Consider the following 24359-nt stretch of genomic DNA (forward strand, 5'->3'; position numbering starts at 1 on the left):
CCGATGTGTAGGTGGAGGCGTGACAGGGGGAAATGCCGTTTGGCATTTAAAGTGGTCACTTCCTGTGCGCAGGAAGCTTTGGACGCCCCGAGCCTCTCCGGTTTCTCCAAGACTGTTTGTTTGTTTCGGCCGTCCGGCGCAACATCATGCAGGTTCTTCAGGTTCTCTGGGCCGGGCCAGCGCTAGCCACAACAGAGCCTCGTGGTCCACTACAAGACAATACCCGCTCGGCTACACACAGCCGCCGCATGAGAGAGTGCAGAAGAGTCCGGCCAACACAAACCGATGAAAGCCAGACCAGCCCTGAGTGAAACAAATCGGTCCACCCTTTAGCGGTGAAGGCTTGGCGCGATCGGTTCCCTTTCTTCTTCTTCTTCTTCCCCCCTCTCTCATTTTGTCCCCCACTGTTTGTGCTAGGAGTGGTTTATGATGTCACAGACCTATACGTATGTGTCTATACATCTGGCCATGGATTAAGTTCTCCTTTTCCACTTTTTACAGTGTCCACACAGTGATTTCAACACCACTGTGGTAACTGTTTGGCTCATTTCCCTTCATCTCCTTCTTGTCTGTCTAGCCATACATTCTTACGTTTAATTTCAGCTTTGCAGAGTCTTTGTTTAGCACTTGGCTCCTGTACTGCTCGTTTTCTGTTGTTGGTCAGGTTCACAGGGTTCGACCTGACATAGTGACCCCCAGAAGGTAAGCACAGTGGTAGCCTGTCTTTTTTTATGTCGATCATTTCTGGGTTTCCCATTCATCTGCAAGTTTTTAGGTGGGTTTTCCCAGGATGAATAAGGAGGAATGTTGTCAGAAGGAATAAAGAATTGTATCATTGACCGTGTAGAAAGGAGGGGAGACTTACCACTTGGGGGAAAAAAATGCTTTGATACTCTCACTCTCTCCTTCCCTCCCTTCATCCTCTCCTGCCCGTATCTCCCTGCTGCCGATAGTAATGACATTGCCATATCTACCTGCACACACACATGCACAGTCGCACTTTCACCGCCATTCCTACACTCCTCACCTCATTTCTCTTTAAAAATAATTTCTTTATTTATATTCTGTGTGTGCATGATGTTCTATTGCAGGCATGTGCATAGACATTTTGGGGGGCAGGTGCTCAAACCAAAACAAAAGGGCACCCATCTCCCAAATGATTTATGAAATTAATAGCCCACTGAGCGATGGTGGGGATACCATTTCGATTCATCCCGTGCTCAAAGATCCCCAACAAACCCTTTATGAACCCCAAATGGAAAGCAGAGGGTTGAGAGTGACACGTGGCACATGACTGGCCGTGGGGTCAGAGGCGTCTCCCCAGCCAAGTGCTCGGAGCTGCACACAGTCACTGTACCCAGTCAGAGAGCGTGCCAGTTCAGTCAGTTAGCCATTGTTTTCAATCAATCATCTTCAGCTACCAAATGTAGATATTTATTTTCTCCTCCTCCTTTCGCTCTTCCACTGCGTCCCTAGATGAAAGACGCTCTGAGAGGTAGCCAGGTGTGAATCTGTTTTGGAATTTGTTCACACAGATCAGTAGCATTTCAAAGGGTTCCGACCACTGTGCGGGGGTGTTTTACTGGGTTTGAATTTTGGGGTGGGGGGCTTTTAATAGTGCATTGATAAAAGGGTCTTTGATGGAAAACCAACCCAGCTTCACTGCACTCTATATGGACCTGACCGTTTTAAAGTATCCCCTGGTTTTGTGGACCACAGCCACCCTGCAGACCAGAACAGAGCAGCTGGCCCTTATCTGCCACTGCTCTCCATTAGTGGGGCTTCAGGACTCTGTTGTGCTTGGAAGGGGCCCCGGCTCACTCGCTGCTTTTGTGCTGCAACAGTTGACTGCTGTACTTGCTGATCAGCCCTCACTTCCTCTCTCCCATTTTTACAAAGAACTTGTAGTAATCTGACTTTTTTTTCTACATAATGTTTATTGATTTAAATTTAGTTCCTTTATTAGCTCTTTCCTATTCCATCCAGCTTAAAGCAAAAAAAAGATCAAAAAATAATTTATTTGGGGTCGTCGTGGCGCAGGGGTAGAGAGGGTGCAGGGGTAGAGAGGGTGTGCTGGGAACCGCAAGGTTGGTGGTTTGAGCCCCAGCTGACCCTTGTTGAAGTGTCCCTGAGCAAGACACCTAACCCCTAATTGCTCCCCAGGCAAAATGTAAAAAAACAATGGGTTAAAAATGCAATGTAAATCGCTTTGAATAAAAGCGTCAGCTAAATGACCTGAAATGTAAATTTGGGTTTTTCTTACACTTTCAGTTGGATATTTATTCTTCCTTTGTGTATTGGACAAACAAATCAAAAATATCTATGAATGAAAATGACGTGTGTGGTGATCCTATAAAAGTACATGTTTATAAACTAATTTGCTGTCCTCTTGATGGTGTATAGGAATTTTTCTGCACTTATACAGCAGTTATGCTCTGCTATTTATTATCCAACTACAGATGTACGCGCATCTGTTTCTAGTGGGGTTTTTCCCAACGTGTGACAGTGCATGCATGCCTGCCTTAATTCCTCTCACTGCCATGCTGACTTTCTGCCCCCCTCCCCCCATCTGCAGGTCTGTATGACCTGCTGGCGGCTCTGCCCTCCCAGCTGCAGCCCCATGTCAGCCGCAGTGAGGACAACACCTTCCTCCAGAACATGTTTGGGGAGAGAAGCCTACAGACACTGGTCAAGGTAAAACCTTTCTTTTGGAGTCATGTGACGTCTCGGTGGTTCAGCTGAGAGCTTTTTCACGGTGTCATACATTGTGATTTATAGCAACAATTAGATAAGAACAAATAATTCCATTAAAAAAAACCTCAATGACATTGTCCGTTAATTTGAACACAACAGCTTCTCCACAAGGTCAGAGAATTAGTTCCAATGAAAACGGTTGGTGGCTGGTTGTCTCGCTGTATTAATAATATGTTATATCAGAAATATAAAAGTAATTATATTTTTTAATGCTATTAATTGCATGATTTTCTGATTAATTGGGATTACCATTGTTATGCGCAAAATGCAATAATTAAAAAATAAGGTGCTTTTTCACAGCAGTATTATCTTAACACGGTTGCACCTAAAATATTTTTTAGTAAATCTCAACTTTAGCATCAAAACAAATTAAATATAAAACCACTGCAATTTGACACAGATGTTAACATTTTATCTAGATTGCTATATAAAAACAAGATCACGACCCTCCACGATTGTAACATTCTAACTGGCAAGTTAACATTTATAAATCAGTTTTTATTTTTTTTAGTAAGCAGGTACCTGTGACGCATTAACGTTCCCAGCTTTAAAAAGAATACTAGGGGTGTCAAAGTTATCGCGTTAATCAAGGAGATTATTTTGGCATGAAAAATTCACTCTGTACGATCGTGCTTCATTCAGCCTCCTTTTGGGCAGTTTCATTCACACATTGCTCAGTTTATTGTCATTCCAACAGCCTACCCACCCAGATCTTCTAACTCCCCCTCTCCCAGTACGAATGGGCTTGTGGTCCGTTTACTGCCCGTTAAATCGGATAGCTGCAGAGCTTGTTGAGAAGACGAGCACGCTTTATATCTTTATACGCTTGTAGACAGACGGAGGTAATGAAAGTAACACATTCGATCTGTCAGCTTTAACCTCATTCTCACTTGGGATCTTCCAATCGGCAGCCAAACTCTGTCTTCCTCTGCTCCCGCTATTGAGAAGGGAACAGGAGGGCTTTTGTGCTTTTCAACCCAGCGTGTTTGTCAGCCCCTATTCATCCAGCAAATATGTGTTACCACTGCTTTGCCTTCATCTCTAGTTCCCTGATCTAGCTGAGCGTGCTCTTGTCAATTTACAAAGAAAACCTCTCTAATTGTCAGAGCTACATGTGCCTGTGTCCGTTGTATATGGTCCCCATTACAAGCGAATGCGCTGGTTTCCCCTTTTGGTGGTCTCTTTCATTATGTCACAGAGACGATTGACAGAGAAAAATTGACATAATTTTCATCCCCTCCTTTTTTGAAGAAATATTTTTCTGTGTAAGTCTGTTTGTTCAGGATCCAGGGTGGTAATGTGCCTATGTGCGCGTGTAAAAGTGGCTGAATTATGGCGTACCTCAGACTGCTTCAGAAAACCCTGATGTCGGGTCTTGAGGAAACCAGACGGGTTTCATTTGATGCTTGGATTGTTATGGATGGCCAACGATTAAGGCCTCTCGAACATGGATAATGATGGGCAGGGCCTACCCATGTTCAGGCTCTCATTCTCGGCGGGCCCCAAAGAAAACACTACGCAGTGTGGGCCAGATAGAGTGATGCTAATGAAGGTGGCATTATGTTTCTCTGCTATTAGCCCTCTAACCGCCCTCATTACACCTGGTTAAACTGTAAGCAATGTGTCAATGCTGTTGAAGCCAGAGTGCCGTGTCCTCGGAGGCCCTCTAACTGGAGGACAGAAAGTTTGGCACCAATCTTCAGAAGCAATTGTCCTGCCATCGCAAACAAAGAGTATCATCTCGCTAATCCTGATTATACACAGAAATGATTTTTTAAAAAGATGCAAGGCGTACAGTTGTAGTAAGATGGACCACAATATCAACAAACCGATTCAGTGGAATCATGGAAATGAGGCAAGAGGGAGATTTATGTGGAGGATAAACTCTAATTTTACCAAGCAGTCTTTGATATCTGAGTAGCGGTTTCAAGCTGTGGTCTTCTTTGCATAGCGTTTTTTGGATCATATGAGTTAAAGCATTAAGAAGAGCCAGATGATCTGCAATATCAACCATGCCACCGGCAAAAGGCGTTGAAGTAATGGAAGCAGTTTCTCCATCTTGTTTGTATTGTTGTTGAAACTGCTTAAAGAAAGCAAGACCAGACAAATTGAGCTTAGTGATGGAGCTGAAATGTCAGGTGTGTGTTGTTTATGCATGAAAGAAGGGTTTAATGTCCAATTATTCGCTCCCTAAAAGCCCTTCCAAAGTCTTAATCCCACTTTGTTCAAGTGCCAGCTGGACGGTGAGTGGCTCTCACTTTGGGGCCCTGCACTTCAGTAAGTATTGGTTAACGTCCCAGCTATTGTGATCCATTTCACTATTGCTGCCATGGCAGAATGAAACATTCTTCAAACATCAAAGGACCACAATATTTCTTTTTCTTTCTTTTTTTACCTCTTCTGTTTCATTCAATGGGGAGAAACGGAGCTGCTTTTAGTGTCTCTCATCGTTAACGCGGAGGCATACTTGGAAACCGCCCTGGACCAGACGAGCAGAACTACGTGTTTCCTCTGCTTTCTACGTGGTACGCAGACGGTAACCAGCTTGTCATCCCATGAGCCAAACGGACGGACAGGCAGGCATTGAAAAACACAGAAATACAGAACAACCGTCTCGCCTTACATCCAAGACAAGCTTCAGGTGAACATGGCTAACGTCAGTGGCACGCCATTAATAAAACCTTAATTGTCCCCTTCCTCTAAATCCCCACCGCCAAATCTCCACAGGTTCCGCTTTTTTTCCCTCTTTCCACGAGGCTGTGATGGGGATACTTTGGGAAATGGCTAAACAGCAAAGCGAAAAACACACACTCATCATGTTAATCTGACAGACTCGGCAACCCTGGTTGCTCGAATGGAACCGCTCAAGCATCACCTGGGTAATTAGGAAGCATCAGTTACTGTTCAGCCTGTCTGGGAGAGAGGGAAAGGACCCGAGGAAGAGGTGTCAAAGATGGAAAGAGACACGAAAGAAAGAATACCTACATGAAGACTTAACCCGACTCAAGTTCTGTTTCCCCTCTCTTGCCCTCGTCAGCCTCTCACGTCCCTCCGCACTCCCAGTCCTATTATGTCAGAGATGAAACCAGTATTTTCTAATATCATCTTTCAGCGGGGAGCGTGGCTCACAAGTTTGCCTCATTTAGCAGACTCTTCATCGGCGGGCGGGCGGGGGGCGAGAGCTGAAATAAGATGCTGGCGCGTAAAGCTATCATCGCTAAAACGACGCAGACAGCCCCCCCCCCTCCCCCCTTTCAAATTGAAAGGAGTTACTCAAGTGGGCTTTCTGTTAATTCCACCACTCTTACTGTTCCGCTTCCAAGTTCCAACTCCACGAAAAAACACAGGAAATATAATGCAATACTCAATTTCCACCTGCCTCAGGTGGGACTCACTTTAAAGACCAAGTTTCTGTCAGCAGGCCTTTAGGCAGGCCCCAAGATCCCTCATTTTGTGGTCAAGTCAGTTTTCCTTTAAATGCTTCTCCTGTTAGTTGCTAATAGGCTTGGCACTTGCAACATTGTTACACAGTATCATTGATGTGGGCTTGCCAGTTTGTTCTCTAGTGCTGCAGGCCTCTAATGACATGTAAAGGTGCTGCAACGCTTGTACTGAACTGGAAAGTTTCAGCTATTTTTGGTAAATGAGCTAATTTTCAGACAAACTGGATTGTAGTGCCAGACTTGGTATCCCATGAATAACTGGATCGCGCTGCAGGTAGCCCTCAAGTTTCATGACTCACCCAGTAATGTCCGTTAGCCCCGCTCCTTGACAGCCACAGATTTGCCCTTAGAGCACCTATCTTATCCTTTCCACATCTCAAAACATGCCATGCTCCAGGTACCGACTACCGAGGAAGATCACAGAAAGGAAACCGCTCACCCTGCTGGAACAGCTCTGAGTCATTTAAGCCCCACACCCAGTGTGCAGCTCTGAAACCTGGACAATGGTCTGCTTTAGGACTGTAAACCTATACCACCTCAGAGATCCAGTCGTTCTGTCTGTGGTCAGCACGTACTGCTCGCTGGTCACCTCTGATGTCTGTATTTATTATTTTTGGGGAAAAGGATCCCTCACAGGGAATAAAGCAAATACCAGCAGGCTGCTTTGGGGAAGGGAGACTCCAGCCCTAAAAAGAGATAACCTTCCTATCAACAAAGCCTCTCCGTTAACTCAGAGTAGATTTATTTATACTGTATTTGGTTCTGAAGTAAATTATAAGTAGATACTTATAAATGAAAGAACATTATGTGGATTCTGGTTACAATGCTTAAACTTGTTGCCATTTGTTTCTGAAAAATATTGTTTCGGATACAAGGCGGGTTGTTATTTACAGTGTAAAAACCTCAGTTGAATCCAAAATAAATTCCCCTTTTATACTCCATGCTTAGGCTACCCTCCAAATATTTTCCTTGGAGTTTAATGATCACCTGCAGCATTAAGTCAATCATGCTCAATGTCTACAAACAAGCTGCTCTTAACCGAGCCAGAGAAGCTCGATGGACAGGCGATGGATGGAGCCAAGGGAGAAGTTGTGATGGGGACAGGGGGAAGCGGGTGGAGAACTCCTTAGTACAGAACACAGGGTACAGCCAGGCCTGTTGAGTACGGAATAACCTTTTAAAGTCACTGCTTTCAACCATTTCTGAAGCACTAGTGGGACACTGAGAATGTGGAAAGGCCTGCATATTCACCAGCAACCACTTCCGTGGGTCAGATGTCTGATTTGGTAATCAAGGGACATCTCTGACGCAATCCCACAACCGTTTTTCCAGGTCACATTTGTTAACCCTGATTTTTTTTTCCTTTTTCTATTCCTTAGCCAAAAGGACTGAAAGTGAAACCAGAAGGTCTACACGACACAAAGCCAATCTCAATCGGAGGAGAATAGAGTGATACACAAAATATGGAAAATGAGATTCATACTATCATAAAGTGTATTTGTGCCTCCCACATGGCCTGAGAACTGCCTGAACACATCACATGCTCACATGGGGCTTCACAGGTAGTCTTCACAAAGCAATATGTGAGTCAAATGGGTCCAATCTACTCCTGGCTTTACGGCCCTTAATAATTTAGAATCCGGTTTTCCACCCAATAACGGCCATATGGATTTATCACATGGATGAGTGCTGGATTGACAGGTGCCACCTCCCCAATTATCTTTTTGTACTGTCCAAGGTGTTGGGCTGCGACACAACAGAAAACCTGCAGAGGATTGCAGCCGTGTCTCAACAATGTACTGGTATGTACAAAGTGTGACTGCGTCCTGCTCTGTCCCCGCCTGACCGATTACCTGGTGTCTGCGGATGCGGTGTCCCGGGCCCCTCTGCTCTCTTCTCCAGGAGCGCGAGGAGGAAATGTATCCCCGTCTAAGTGATGTGGCTGTCATGGCTGTTGGCCAGGTGCTCTGCTCTCTCTCTCTTTCACGCTCCCTCTCGTTCGTACGTTGGATCCACTGCGAGTTCTTAATTAACTGTCACGTTCTCCAGGCCTTTTCCATTAACAAATCAGAGTGGGATCAGGCACAGGACTCCTCTGTATGGGGTCTTGGTCAAGGCAAGCTGCTTTTTTTAATCAGTTTTAATTCTCATAAAATCCTTGACATGCACAAAATATAATTTTTTCCCTCATTAAAAAAAAAAAACGTACCTCATGCGGGAACAAGCCACGTTACTCTGCAAACGCACCTAACTTTAAACAAATGTGTAAATGAGCATGCATACATGAATTAACCAGGGTTTTTTGTAAATGAGTGAGAAAATTTCCAATATTCCTACTAATCGTGTTTTCATGGCCGATGAAAAATATGTTGCAATTATATTCAACTTTTCGTGCAGAGATATTATTTTTGCTCATACTCAGAACCTGTTGCTATCCAGGTTTTTCAATGATGTTACTAAAGAGATGTTTCTTTTTCCAGTCAATCAGTTGTTTTTTTACAAAAAAAATCAATAAAAACCTAGCGCGGAAGAATATCCAAGTGTGCTGTATTAGCGTCAAAAGAATTCTCCTAAAACCTGCTTGATAATGGCATATCTAGGACCTATATGGAATATTGGAATGGAAAAAACCTGTTAACACAAACCATATACATTTTCAGAATATTTGGAAATTTAAGAGAATATTAGTGTGTTTGTATTTAGCAAACACTTTTTTATCCAAAGCGTCAACAACCACATAAGATTATTATTCATTTGGAAAGCTTGACCTCTGGTGAAAGATTGTCCAAAGTGGTACCCATAGTGTAAACTGAGTTACCACTAATGGCAATGCCGTGTGGATGCAGCCCTTTTCTAATATCTGCTGGGTTCAGAACTATTTAGGTCTGTTGGAACCTGCTTGCTTCACCCTAAGCAGACTGATGGAGAACTGTGGTGTTGTATCTTGGCATGTTAACGCACTGCAGCGCAATGTCCAGGACCCGATGCCATCTCGCCGGGTCCAAAGCCAGCTCTGTAAACTGAGCCTAAGCTTCTGCTTCTCAAGTAAGCACATTATTTCAAAGTTCTTCTAGTTGCAACCCTGCTCGTCTGTCTGTGATGCCCCCTCATCCTCCTCGTCCTCATCCATCTGCCAGGCTGCGGTGCAACAAGTTGTTCTGGATCAAACTAAGTGATGGGCCCCTGTTGGATCAACTCGGGCCCGTTACTGGATCCGCTCCGGCAGGTTGATACAGGAACGGGAGAAGGATCATCAGGCCCATCCGGTCTGGCTTGGAGTTTTCCGAGCAGAGGCCTTGAGCTTGGGACTCTGAGGCAGAAACACTATCCAACCCTGTGATCTCCAGACCTGCATGCTCTCTCCTTCCTCCTGCGCCAGACGTCTCTCGCTGCGGCAGGTCTGGATTAGCGCTTGCAAGGCTTTTCTTTGTATCCATCGTACCTCAACTCTGACATTGGAGGCTCGGGGCAGTCATTGTCTGTCTTAAAGTGTGCATTTGATCGGGGAGATCAACACTGAGTTGTAAAGGATTCATGAGAGGTCTCGAAGGTATCTGGCCCTTAACCTTCATAGTGATCCTTTGCAGTAGTTGGAGCTCTCGTCTGAGGGAGATGAAGATGTATATAATGTTTTGTTTGCAGTCTGTCTTCATTGAAATTTCTGCGTATCGTTTTCTTACCCGTGTTAGTGTTTTTCCTTATTTTCCCTCTCCTGTGTGTATTTCAAGGCCGCAGGGTATTTCTGGAGGCAAGCACAACGTAGTCGAAGGCCTTCGGAGGAGACCGGACACGCACTACTCCTTTTGAAGCAGTAAAAAAAAAAAGCTGCCTGTGATACCGCATGTTCATTTATATTTACTCACCCTCCACTTCAGCAAGTTCTACCCTCTTAATCTTCAGCATTTTGTTCCAAGCACACACTTTTTTGTGTTTTGCATAGACGTAGACGTATTTGTCACCTGGAAAAGCTTGAAAATCCCAGTCTTTGATTAGTCTGTGTGTCCAGAAGACACTGGTTTGAGCAAAGCCCTCCTTGGCTGACGCACACTGTCTCTCAATGTGCTTTGTATTTTTAAGGCCAGGCCAGCTCTTCCATTTGGCAGGAGCCCCGCTCCCTCACCAAGGGGACAGGGAACGCGCCATGCACAAAGCGGAGTAATGACTTTAAAACACATCCCTGCGTCATGGCCAGGCCCTTGGAACGTGTCCTGAACTGTAAATAAAAAGCATTTCAATCCTGCGTTTTGCTAAGCGAGCGGAGCAGAAATTCCACAGTTACTAAGCAAAGCCGAGGTGGCGGAGCAGCAACTACCTAAGCAGATGTCACCCGGACTGTGGTATGTTGGAGCGCCCGAGACACTGGCAATCTCTCTCGTTTATTTCATCTGTTATACAGAGATGATCAGGACAGATGAAGTAACCGGAGCTGCCTGCCGGGCTTTCATACAACTCTTTTTCTGCAGGAGGACCGGCCGAGGAGTCGGGAGCGCCGGGGGTGGAGTGAGACAGAAAGTTGAATATGACGTGGCTTTGTGAAATAAAACTCATGAGGATGAATTTTCCCGGGAAATATCCCCAGAGTAGCTCTTTTCGGTTTAAGGGCACAAAGCATGGAGCACACACAAACTGGAAGAGTGCGGAGCTGACTCAGGCCTTACGACATCTGAGCTTTTTACGTATGTCTCCACGTATGCCTCCACCAGGCATCTTCAGCAGATTATCTACACATGCACCTTATCGTTGGCCGAGTGATGTTCTGTTCGCAGGGATTTGAACCTTTCAAGCAGACCTCGACACATCGGCCGTTCGGTCGAGATTTATCACGGGAGGCTGCGTGGACAAGTCGAGCGGAGAGCTGAAGTGATGGCCATCAGTTGAGCTGTAGTTCTGGGTGGAGGTTTCAGAGCGGTGCCGTGCTTATTCTGGAGACATTTAACACTTAGTTATGTCGCTTTTTTTCTCACCAGAAAGCCATACAAGGGCCATTGCAATGGTGGCATTAGTGTTGCGTTGTAGATGACATCATGGACTGGTGGATATCAAAGACAGATGACAGAAAAAAAATGAAACAAATGAACTTATCTGAACACGCTTTTCTTCGAATAAGACATTTAAACTGCGACGGTTGATCGATAATTTAAACAGTTGATAATCTGGTCCTTGCTAATTAAATATAAATATATTCTGTCTTTATTGAAGACAAATCAGGACATTTGGAACCATAGGAGCTTGGGGAAACACTGATCCACATTTTTCAACATTTAACTAGTCCCTTGATTGATTAAATAACTAACGCATCAACGATTGTGTCGTTATCTCATTAGACTGACCAGAATCATATCCATCTGACAGTATCCATGGAGTTGCTACCGAAGAGTGACATTGACAGTGTAGTTAGCGGGAAATGTCATGTCTGACAATCTCAAAACAGATGTTTTAATTGCACACAGCATCTGCAGCTGCTCACAATGTGACGGCACACAAACTGGTTTTCTTTCTTCTCTTTATCTTACTGATTGATCTCACTTGACGTGTTTGTGTCTGTGTGTGTTTGGCTTCCCTGTCTCTCCCCATCTGTAGGACCATTAGTCAGACCTGTGGCCGAGCTCCCCTCCACCATGCCGGGCTGAGAACAGACTCAGGAGTGACTGTCCCGGTCTGTTGTTCCCTGATGAGACCAGACAGCGGCCCGTAGGCTGTCAACACATTCCTGCACGGGCTCTTTTTAAATTGCGAAACCTGGATTTATTCCATCTGCGCTTCGCATATGAAGCGATGAAGTGTTTCTGTGCGTGTAAATGAGCCAGCATGCGAGCTAGGCCTAAATATCCATTTCAGCGGAGTCTCCGGAGAGGCCGTTTTTGTCTCTCGACATTGTGCAATCACCGTGTTAACGCTGATAAGGAAATGTTTAGCCAATTTACCCAGACTGTTGAAATGATTTGGAATCCCAAGCAGGCCACTGGGACATATCGAATGCTCGGTGGAAAGCTGGATTGTTTGTACAGTGGCTGAGCGAGCTGCGATACTTAGAAGCACTCAGTCGCGCTCAGCCCTGTGTGAATGAACCGGGTGGCCCTCTGCTTTGATGTACTGTGAGCGTGCGAGAGTCAGAGACGGTGGGGATGGAGGCTGTACATGATTCCGTACATGTGTACTTGTAGCGGTGCAGTTAAAAAAAAAAAAAGAAAATTCTTTCTTTTGCTCACACTTGCGAATGGTGCATGTGTTTGCTCAGAGAGGCCTCACCGTGGCCTCTGTAGCTCGACATTGATCTCTCTCTTTCTGTCTCTCTCATACTGATGAACACAATCTGTCTTTTTAGATCCATGAGCAGCTGCAATTCTACGAAGAGAGAAAACCAGTCCCCGTCCTGGACAGCGCTGCAGCTTTGGCCCATGAAGTAAGTTCTTGTTTTTTTCTTTCTTGGAAGGAGGAAGGCTTTCGTTTATTTGGTTGCACATAGGAACTGCTGGGTCTGATAAGTGCAGTTAATGGAGAAGTGCCATGAACTTCTGAAATTCTCTACTATTGTCCAGTCTGAGAGGTGTATATATTTTGGCTTTTGAACTTTAACCCTTAAACAGTGTGTTTTCACTTCAGGAAAGTTTCCAATGGCAACCTGACTAACCCCATAGTTGACCCTTTACTTGGTCCAATGTTCATACTCCTCTATCCACTTGCGGCTCGTGTCCCCCATGGAGGACGCCACGCATTTGTCCTTTACCTCTGCTTTTTTCTTTATGGTGTTTTTCCATTTAATTTGTCTTCTTCATACTCGCACATTATGTCTTTCCTGTCCTGCATGTCCTTTCTTACCGTTTGTGTTTGAAAACCAACCAAATGTCATTTGCCTATACCCAAATCCAGAGAAACTCTGAGTCAGAAGGCAGTTTGTCTGCAGTTGTGCAGATTGGAATTTAGATGTGTTCATCTTTCCGGGTTGTGAGCGGGATGCCTTGGAGTTCTCCTCCAAGTCGCCGACGAGTGAACCAAGACCTGTCATCTTCTAGACTGACTGTTAGCGGAGGACTGCCCCCCCCTGCACGCGTCCTGCAGCCAACTCATTAATGCCCCACAGAAATACAAAATTTGCCCCAGCGAGGAGAGATCGATTTATTTTCCGAAGGCAGGAACGGACTGGGGTGGCCGAAGATGGATTAGCAGCACGCGTGACAGACGCAGACAGGCTACGGATGATTGTGGAGTTGCATCATATAAACACAAGTCAGGGGAAGAGCGAGCTCATACGACATTCCCATCCAGAGACTGCGATCATTACTCATGCCATGCGGTCCCTCTTCATCATTTAACCTGTTAATGAGAAGTCATCACAGAAGCAGTACTTTCACCACCAGCTCTGCCTGATGAGGCCGTTATGTTGGCCCCGATGCTCTTAGTCAGGCTGTGAAGGATATTTAGTCTGATTGATCGGGTAAACGACCACCATCCCGGCATTTGTTACGGTGTTGTTCGTCTGCAATATTTATCGAAAAACCCACATGTGCACATAAGCGTGCAAGTGCCGCGCCCACGCACACACACCTGTGTAAACCCAAGAACCAGCCTGGCACGGGGAATACAGCGAAGGAGAAGCCTACTTACTGGTGTCCGGGTTTGTTTGAAATTCCCAGCTCTGTTTATTGTAATCAAAGTGCCTCCGATTATTCCACCCCTTCAAAAGAGGCCGCGGCCATACATCATGCTAATTACTACCGAGGCAAGGGGGAAAAAGAGGCTGACGTTTGTACAGTTTGTCGGAAAGACCGAGGCAGGCGGAGTCCAGAGTGTCTTGAGGCCGGAGCGGAATAGAGCCGCCGCACTGTGGGCCGGAGTGGTTATCCCTAAATGTCCCTGAAAGGCCACAAGGGTCGTCGGAGGAGCCAGGACACCCCATCCTTTAAGGCTCCCACTAACCTAAACCAGGATGAGCTACCTTGAATCTTTTGCCACCAGAAATACGCCAGAAATAGAGATTTTAGTCCCGCTTTTCAACATCAGAAGAAGAATTCCTCTAGATTCCATCAAAGTTTGAAGGTCCTTTCTTTTTCCCTTTTCTTCGTCTCCCAGGTTGTGGCTCGAAGCCACTGGCTGCTCAAGAGAACCCCCCTTTCCTGACCCCAAATATTAGCTTCTGTCTTCCCAGATCGGCCCTTCTTTTTTTGTGAAATTACAGACCCTCATACTCATGCTTCCTGGTGAATGACCCCGGAAAGCGTCTCCTCGGGATTATCGTGTATCGGAATAAATCCCAGAGATGGTATATCAGAGCGTCTGGCGGCACACCGCAATCCCGAGTCCCCCTTTCCTCGTCTGGTTGACGAAGAGAAGTGTGTTTTTAAAGCGGATTGTTTTTCACCCATGTCCCCACTCCAAATGAACGCCATTGAAGTGCTGGCTGGGACCTACGGTGCAACTGGGAGAGATCTACGGTTAGATGAAATTCATTTGGGGCTCGGGTGTCAGGTAATGGAGGCTTAATTTATTGCCTCACATAAAAAAAACACGGTCCCCGTCGGCCCCCAGGCTGCACTGTCTAGCACGCACAGCAGGTGACTGCCAGTGCTCAAACAAACGCCTGGAACACGGTCGATACCGCAGCCCGGGGGCCTAAAGCGGTGTATCGCACACACTCAAAGACGCGTCTTATGGACGTACATGCCTGCTTATTACCGCACACCCCGGTCTCCCTCCTGGTCTCATTAAGGCTGAAACAGGAGCTTTGTCGAGGAATGTGAGACACCACGTTACATTAATCAAAAGAGCCAAATTGGCGTTGCATGGGAACCGTCCCGTCGCTCTAATCAGTCTCCACCTGGGCGGTAAGAGCTTGGTGCCAGCCTCATTGTTACAATCGGCGGTCATCGCTTGACCCCCACATCTCCACTCAAACACTCTCTATCTCTTCTCCTTCTCTGGCCACCATCCAAACCTCTTTATTCTTACCCAAATACTTGCTGTTACCCTGGGAGACCACTGGGTGCCATCAGAGGGCACTGGGCTGCAGGCTTTACCTACGACTGGTAATGAGACAGAGACAGAAAGACGCTGAGAGAGAGGGGGCTACATCAATATCAGCTTTCCTGGTTCCACAGACTTTTGATAGATCCTGCATGTACTGGATGGAATAGCTTTTTGGTTGAGCAATCCCTCATCACGCACTATTTAGTCTCCCTGTAATTGAAGAGGGTCATTGTTATCCTAGACTGGATTTGTATTATGTATACCTTGTGTCTTTTCAACATTATAATGGTGGGCCACCTTGGCCAGGTTTCCCTCGAAACATTTTTTCTCAATGTACTTCCAGGTCATATTAAAGTCAAACTACATAAAGGAAATATCTTGAGGATAAAAATGAAAATTAAGACCAAATCACTTAACGGAAAGATAATAACCTGTAAATGGGCCTTTGACTTTTATAATAAAAAGATTGGTTATCCAAGATTTACACTAATAAAAGCATACACACAAATCGTTGAAACCATTTTCTGTTTCTCGTGGTTTAATTCCGGTTTCTTTTTATCAATCTTTCCACACGTTTATCCTTTGTGTTTATGCTTGAGAAAGCTCAAGCTGTAAATAAGCTCCCGTGCATCTCCCAAACCATGGATGGATATGATAAGTTGAGGAACTGCATTATTATTATAGTTTTGTGGAACTGATATACTTTACATATTCTAAGAATAACCCCTCAATGGATTGAAGTTTGTTGAGAGACACCTTTTCTCTTCCGAAACTAGATTATTTGTATTATTTAAAGTGCGTGAAATCCAGCATTTACACCTTGGCACCTTACCACTTTTATTGAAACTCATGAAAATACAAGAGAAAAACATGTGCACTTGTGTGCTTGACTTTATAAAAATAAAATCAAGATCAAGTATGAGAATGAATTTAAGTTAAACTGCTGAGGTTGTCAACCCACGGGTTATTTATCGGGCGCCCAATGAAACCAGTGACGATGCATTCAATCCTTCATATGAAATGGAAAGATGGGGTCCGGTATTTCTAATTTAAAGGTTAGCATTTTTTATATGTTTTAATAAAAGTGCTTAGACATCAACTTGACATGACGAATATCTGTAGCGGTACATCAAAGCGGCGGTCAGGGTCAACGAAGGGCTGTCCCATCCGTCCTCCACGCTGAGTTATGGAGTTAAGGCGCTTTAATTGGACAATATGAGGGACTGGAAAAATGTACAGTTCTCCATTCGTCTTTGTCTCCCCTCCCTTTGCCAGGTTGACGGCAAGGTGATGGATGGCAGTGTATCGAGAGATGCTCCCCTCTAAAGACCCTAACCCTGGTCGTCCACGCTTCTCCCCTTTCTCACCCTCCCCTGGACCCTCCACACTCTCAGACTCCCTTACTTTGTGTACTCCAGAGAGTGAAGCAATGCGGGGTGGGCCGAGGTTCAGTGAGGGTAACCTTGACCTCCGTGGCTATTCATTAGCGCCCTCTCTCTCCCCCACTCAGTGGGGGGTCCATAAGCTACCCCCGACTCCCACCTGACCAGACCTCTGCTGTTTTATTCCCGCCCCCGGGGAGTTTTCGTATAACAAACTGTAGCTTTTTTTCCAAACCTCTTATTGTTCTTAAACTATTGCTGCTTGTTAATGCAGACGTGCCTGCAGAGTACACCAGACGTTAACTGGTTATCTAGACACACAAATTGCAATTTACTGTAAGACTGTCTGCACAAGGATGATCTCACACACAGACACACCACAGGAGACATGACGCTGCGTGTGTGTGTGTGAGAGATCGCCTTAAGCTCTCCCTTCACACCCTGGCCCTTGAGCTTTCTGTGCAGCAGACAGACGGCTCCCGATCCGCAGTCCTCCGGCACAAGCAAGTCTTTGTGTGCGGCAGGCTCGCCTCTCCTCTCCACACTCGGACCACGTCCAGGAGGATCACACATAAATCAGAGCGCGTGGCCCGGGGCTTTTGGGAGCTCCGAGTGGGATTCATCATGGATGCCGTCCCGCCGCTCGTAAACTCTCTCAAAGCTCCCATTGTCTCTGATAAACTGTCCCACCGAGCTGTAAATTAACTCAAGAGCTACAAACTACGAACGAAGCGCGAACTCTTGGCCTCCATAACAAGCTTCAACCTTCCATTAAGATGCATCTAATTTAGGACAATATTGTCTCTATCTGTTGGGCCAGCACCCTTTGAGTTTCGGATATATTCATCGCTGATCTTCACATATAATCACTGTTGAACTCAAGTCAGTAGTTGTTTTATATCCTTCCTTCATATATCCTATTGTGTCTTCACCCCTTTAGCTGTCTGACGAGATGGAGGGGAAATCGGCCAACAGGGAAATCAAAGAGCTTCTCCAACTACTGGGCAGACCCCACGTGAAGGTGAGTTTTCCACCTGTTCATTTATAACCACATTAAGCGAATCAGTCAGCGTAAATTAAAGTACATTTGTTCAAAAAAAAACTTCTATCCTCTCTGATGTCCTCACCCAAAAACAAATGTCACTCGCAGCATTAAAGTGATGTGATCATCAATAACGGCCCTTCGATCCGGGCTTTGTCTCGTCTTCTTTGGCAACATTTCAACATTTGGGTTTTCGGTCATGATTGATCTCGCGAATGAAAACTATACAGTTCCATGCATTGTACGGAGACTGACCTGAAGATCCGCGCATGCCATCCCACATAGAGACATGATGGAGGATACGCACACACCCATTGCAGCCACTGTCCCAAAGACCAGTGGTCCTGATCCATTACTCACTTTGTGCTGACAAATGATTGCTGCGAGAGGATGCCTGTGTGAATAATCTGAGCGATTTTATTACTTTAACTTTGCTTACGACGAAGATATTTGGCGTGGCGAGAAAAGGTAATCAATCTTAACATGAGGAAAAGGCAGCAAACAGGACTGTGGGCCAGGTGTACTGATATCATATCAATCCAAACCCTAAGCGGGAAATTTCTCCCCAGAATGTTCTCTAAAAGGAAAGTGTGCATCTACCTAATGCTTATTATAGTTTATAGCGAACCGATACTGCTAGCTCACATTGCACCACTGAGCTCTTACGTCACGGTTGGCGGGCTTAGGTCAATAGAAAGTCTCTAGACCATGATCTCTGGAAAGAATTATTGCTGTTGATTTTTTACAAATGTATTATTTTGGCACTTTGAGTAGAAGTTGACTGCCATGTAGTTCTATTATATAAAGATATTGCAGGCATAGCTAATATCAAATTAATGAGATGGATTCTAATGTATTCAGATGATTCAAATAATTCTGTTATGGACTTAAGAGTGGCTAGTTAGACTTTGATAAAAACGTCTGATGCGGCTCTACTTTTTGTCCTCTGGCTGAACAAAAGCAAAAGAAAAGTGGCACAGCAAAAGAGTCAACCTCAAAGCCTTTACCCCCCCCCCCCCCCCCTGTTTTTCTGACATGTGTGTCTCAGGCTTGTGTCTGCAGCATGTGTGCTTCAAGTAAGGCACTCAAGTATTGAAAATCTCTTTCCGCCTCTATCTGCCCTGCGGGGCACTTGATACCATACCGGAAACCTCCCCCCCGGTGTAAATCCCAGCGTCGCGGGTGTAAAACACAAGAAGATGGCGGCTGCCTGTGAAGGGCTCGTGCGATATATATCACTCTTAATTATGGCAGAAATGATCCATTCAAACTCTCTTTCTCCTCTTCATCGCCTTTCTCTTTCTATTGACGATGTGCACATGAAAAAACAACATATTGACAGTGATGAAAAGATCAATTACGATGGCTGGCCATTTCATTTTTAATGAGAGGTTGTTGCCAGGAATATACAGGCCAGTTTATTTACTCAAGCACTGTGATCGGTTTTTCTAGGATCCCTATTATGCCTAATGAACACAAACACACAAAACCAAGAGGAGGTACTGGACGTCTGGAAAACAAGGGTGGCTTTACTTCCTCCTTCATCTTTCTTTTCATAACCCCCCAAGCGACAGTGCCTATACGTGGATACAACACAGATTTGATTAGGCAACGGATCTGCCAGGTGACGCTGATACCCACCGACTCGTTTCAGCAAAGGAAGAGAGCTCTCCACACAGGGACCCGTGTGAAACACTGGTACCTGCGTAGCCGCACTCACATGTCAACGGTCAGCAGCCAGGGCCTTCTGACCATGTGCTATCTATTAGCATACAGCTGTTATTGCTTCTTCCAAGAGAGTTTTTACAAGGAATTAGCGGTGGCTCTGTTACGGGTTGTTAGGCACGGCCGTGGGGGAGATTGTGGCGACGCGGTGCAATGCCAGATTCAAGGAAGTACTACCAATGAGAGGACTGGCGGGTCGGAATGTTTGGCCTGATGGATGGAGGTCAGAGGAAATGGCAACTGGCTGTTAGTGGAGGAAAGGTGGAGGTGAGCAGGAGGAAATATATTGGGTTTCTCTTCACCTTGTGTTTTTTGCAGTTTTGGGATGTTTGTTCACAACCAAGTTAAAATAAAAATGTTGTTTGTGTATTCCGTAATTAAGTCTATGAATCAATATACTCAATACTTTGAACAATATACAATATACTTTGAAGGATGAGAAAAGTACATTAAATGAATGTCAGTGGCTTGAGTGACAAAGTGCAGCACTGGAAATTATACATTTCTCATGTGGAAGAAAAATAGAGAAAGGAATGTAAAGAAAAGGGAAAAGAGCATTGTCTTGTGTTATTGCATTCAGCCCTGCACAAAGTGCTGCTTCCATCATCCCTAGATGGAGTTGTCATGTAGATACAAGCGTGGGCAAAATGTTATTGCTGCTCTGTACATGTTGTGGTCCCACAAAACTCGTTAAAGAGTTGCTTTCTCTGTATCCAGTTGCGGTTGCAAACAACCAAAAAAAGGAGACACTAAGGAAATTTCTTCTACAGGAGAATGTCAACATTGACATTCTTTTGCAACACAATTTCACGGCAATTATGGGACATTTCAGATTTTCTTCCCCAAATTTTAGCATTTATATTTAATTGCGGAAGATGTTTGCTTTGTGTTTAATGTGAACACGCCCACCATACACAACATCTATGATCTCATCACTACAATGCGGATACTCCCAACGGCTAACTCTCCATGTGTGCCTTGAGAACGCTGTGTATAGTGTGTTATATATCAATCACAGGTTAGGGATCTCCTTCAGTTTGCTCTCTTTTTATTGTTATCATCTGCAAACATTTTGGGTTTCCGGCCAAGAGAATATTTCAACGGTATAATGACAGCATCCTGAGACAACACAGAACGTGTTTATGTCGGGTGCAGATGAAAGCCAGGAACGCACTGTCAGGCATCTTCAGAGAAATGATACTGATGCCTGGAACATTTTGGGAAAAAAAAAAAAAAAAAAACGTGAAAGATAAAGGTAAAGAAGAAGATGGGGCAATAGCAAAAAAGAAGATGGGCGTAGCGGCAATAGTCAAAAGAAGGGTTAGCAAAAGAAGAGCTCCGTGTAATGAACGGTCCTCACGAGTCTCCACTGCGAAGCGTGTGTGTGGGTAACATGAGCGCTGTACTCATAAACCCCCCTCCCCGCCCCTGTTGTCTGGCAGATGGGTTGGAAGATGTTTTTCTCAGTTTTCTCTTGCTCCTCTCCTCAACCACGGAAAAAGCAGCACGCGTCCAGCTGCGTCTCGATGCCGACACCAAGTTGTTAAATAGTTTGAGATAAGAGGGTCTCAATGGCTTCTTTCTCGTCTGCTCGACGTCTTTTTATTTTTTTTACGTGTCCTCGTGAACGTGTGAGAAATCTGAGTCCACTGAGAATTTAATTACTTTGAGGCTGCCGCCGTACCGTGCAGAACATCGCTTCTACCACTTTCCACCACCTAGTCCCGGAAAGCATCTGCACTGAAATGTGGTCGGTTGGGTTACCTCCTCTGACACACATGCACTTTCAATCTCAAGGCTCCCTGGTTGCCTTTTAATCAGAGAGATGTATGGATGCATGGTATCGGCCTAATGACAATCAACATCTGTAACCAGAAGCTCTGGCTGTAAACGCGTTGAAACTTTGACGGTGGCACTTTGAGGGCGACTCCCCAATTAATTTCCATCCTGCAGCCTCTCCATGTTCTCTGTCCTGTCTAGACACTACCCATCGATTTGAACCCTTAATAGCATGTGTTGCTTCAACTTTATTTGGCTAATTAGACCACGGTGAAGCAGAGTGCTTTTCTGGTTTGACTAATGACCCTGGTTTCTTTGCCTCCCATCCGTCCATCTGTCCCTCCCGCCCCTCCAGAGCCTCCTGTTGGTCCATGACACCATCGCCCAGAAGAGTTACGACCCCGAACTGCCTCCGCTGCCCGATGACATTGACGACAACGAGGATTCTGTGAAGATCATAAGACTGGTCAAAAACAAGGAACCTCTCGTGAGTTGATTGAGGAATGATGTGGTTGGATTCACACATGGCAAGCGCCGCCCAGGAGTTTCGAAGACGGTTATTGGGAAGCTAAGATTATTATTTATTATTATTTAGTACCATGGATGTTAAAAGCCCGTAAACAGCAACATTTCAGGGACTTTTTGGTTGTGTGTTCCCCAATGAATGCCAACATGATCGCATCATCAGTTTTTTTTGTGTGTATATTCAACATCTCAACACTGGGGAAATCCTGCTATCAAAGCTTTGTTCACTAATCCCCAACTTTCCAAATGCCCAAAGCAGCAATCACGCCACAAGTCAAGCCAATAGTGTACATGTTTTTTCAAGACACTTGTCTATGGGAATGCAACCCACAACCTTGAAGTTGTAAGAGCACCAAAACGGACGACAATTACCCAGCTCCTGGCCGCGGATATTTTCAGCCTGTCTAGGCTCGCTGTCTGTGAACAACTTCCCTTTTTCTATCCTGGTCAGTGTCACTCTCTCTCATTGAAACACGCTTCTACAGACGGCAACAACAACCCGTGTGTTTCGGCCCCTTCTGCGGCCCACCCCCGGCCCCCTTACCCTGTGTGTCGCCGCCGCATTTCCATGCGGCCCATTTTGAGAATGGGCTTTTGTAACCTCACAGAACCCAATTGGCACTAGTTCTCTACGCCTTTATTTTGTTCTGTTTTGCCACGTGACTTTTTTTCACTGTCACGATTCCCTCGACTGACCTCAGCGCCGTGCTTGAGATTAACACTCCGGCAGCCCGTCGAAGACCCCAATTTGTCATCGTAGCCCGTTCGCTGCGTGCTGAGGCCCTGCCCTGTTTGATCCGGAGGCCCCCTCGGCCACTTCTATTTTTTCACTTGTGGTTTTTAGCCCTAACCACCATCTTGGCTCCAGGTCGGCAAGCCTACCCTCACCACAACCTCTGAGAGGAAGAAGAACACACCTAATCCATTTTAGGGCTCCCCTCTGTTGCATGTTCCGCGGGGCTGCAGAGCGTAATAATGTGGCTCTTAGGAATTCTCTGTCGCGGGCACTTCCTGATGCAGCCTCTCCCCGAGTCTGATGTCAAATCACATTCCCCAAAACCATAATGTGATTTACACCCATACCCGGTCAGCTGCACCATCTAGCTGCTGTTATTGTTATATAGAATCTTTGTCTCAGTGATTTGGCGCCTGAAATCAACATTTACGACGTGTGATACTCTTACTCTACAATATTGAAGGTGTTAATTATGTAATGCAATGGCTCATTCCGAGTTTCTACAATAATGCTGCACACTTGCGTATTTTAGGGGTCAGCACTAGGTCAGTTTTCTAAATACAACCCTCATTTAAAAGATGTTTCGTATTGGACAACACGTTCTATTTATGAATGGAACAGATACACTTTCCATTGCAAATGATTAACAGAAAAACAGGAATGTAGTTATGCCACAGACCCAACGTTTCTCCCATTTATGTCTTCGTTGTCTGCTGTCGCTGCCCGAAGGACCCACAGCGGTCCACTACTGCTGCCCACAATCTCCTGTGGCCATAATTACGTCAACGGTACGATTCTTTCGCAGGGCATAGTTTTTCTGTGCCTTTCTCTACTCAGCCTGTTTGCATCCACACACCTTTAGGTCAAGACTCTTCACTCTTGACCTCTGGAGTATTAATGTGCCCCGAGACAGCAAGCCAGACATGCCTGCGTCCAATGGTTCCTGTGGGAAAGGAGAATATTGTCGTAGTAGCGTACAGCTCCCGCTATATACCGCTGTGTAGCAAAAGGGCTTTTCACACCTTTTCTTCACCTTTCACTCTTTATCTGAAAAAGTGGGACTGTCAACTTAGAGAGGAATATAGTTTTATCAACATTTGAATTTAATCAATACACGACTAACAAATCAAATGAATGCAGTACGATTCTAAAACTCTTTGACAATATTTATTGTCACATAACGACTGAACTGAAGAACTGAACATATATGTGTGACTGCAAATGTAGATAATGTTCTCTAAATTAACTAAACAAAAGTAGGGCTCCATTAAAAAAAAAAAAATCAGCATGTTCAAATAAAATAATGGCAAGAAAAGCTTGAATTTTCCCTTTTCTGCTTCATATTTGGACTCGACAGTCTCAACAAATTATAAATAAACCTAGTTTATTCATTGAAGAGTTTAACAGAATATATATCCACCAAGAATTGAGAATCCTGCATCAGGGCCGTTCTGCTCCTCACGTGGAAGAGCTCATTGTGCCTCATGATTCAACGGGTTCGAAGAATATGAGACACTGGTTTAGTGCTGCAGTGGGCACGAGTCTGGCCATTCTGGATTAAATGCTGTACTTCCGCTGTCCACTTTTCTCTTTTTGGAGAGCGCCATTTTTCTCACCTATCCCTTTCTCTCACTTTCTCCATCTCACGTCTTTTTATTTTTAATTTGCCGCTCTCGTCTGTCTTCAGTATTGAGACGATATCATCCTGCTTGGAATACAAAGACTTCATTGGTCGAGAAGTATCACGTGGGACGGTTTAACTCGAATGCAATTGGTGTGTGCTTTAAGCTACTACTGTAAAGACGACCAAAGCTGCGCAGGTCGAAAAGTGCGCTGTCACTTGTAAATCACAACAGTCTTTTTTTAGCTTTTGGTCCGGGTCCGGCTGACCCTTTAACTAAGAAGAATATTTAGAGGTCCTCCATCTACCTTTGACCCCTCTTACAGCTGTCATTCTGTACATCTTTAGCAGGGAAACCGCCCCTAATGAATGGTTAAATCGTACGCCG

The 24359-nt window shown here is 45.1% G+C and overlaps 1 protein-coding gene and 1 long non-coding RNA gene across 22 annotated transcripts in view; both read left to right on the forward strand.

Moving 5' to 3' along the window:
• Positions 1-24359, forward strand: part of mpp7a (MAGUK p55 scaffold protein 7a) — a 98271-nt gene that overhangs the window by 29496 nt on the left and 44416 nt on the right. For 8 of the 20 annotated variants that reach the window (XM_078096984.1, XM_040167358.2, XM_078096982.1 and 5 more), the window contains exons 3-6: positions 2576-2694; positions 12523-12600; positions 17484-17564; positions 21445-21576. In XM_078096984.1, coding sequence (XP_077953110.1) covers positions 2576-2694; positions 12523-12600; positions 17484-17564; positions 21445-21576 — 410 coding nt within the window. Of the gene's footprint in view, positions 1-2575; positions 2695-5166; positions 5396-11777; positions 11854-12522; positions 12601-17483; positions 17565-21444; positions 21577-24359 lie in introns of those variants that run through there. The other 12 variants (XM_078096978.1, XM_078096981.1, XM_078096983.1 and 9 more) reach the window with 5 other exon arrangements.
• LOC144390473 (uncharacterized) lies at positions 7624-10802 on the forward strand. 2 transcript variants are annotated; one of them, XR_013454509.1, is made up of 6 exons: positions 7624-7759; positions 7936-7999; positions 9164-9242; positions 9335-9595; positions 9926-10534; positions 10661-10802. It is a non-coding gene; the product is annotated as an uncharacterized LOC144390473 (long non-coding RNA). The 2 variants fall into 2 exon arrangements; XR_013454510.1 differs by lacking the exons at positions 7624-7759; positions 7936-7999 and adding an exon at positions 8041-8159.

The sequence above is a fragment of the Gasterosteus aculeatus genome, chromosome 21 (genome assembly GCF_964276395.1).
Source record: "Gasterosteus aculeatus chromosome 21, fGasAcu3.hap1.1, whole genome shotgun sequence".
NCBI classification, from domain to species: Eukaryota; Metazoa; Chordata; class Actinopteri; order Perciformes; family Gasterosteidae; genus Gasterosteus; species Gasterosteus aculeatus.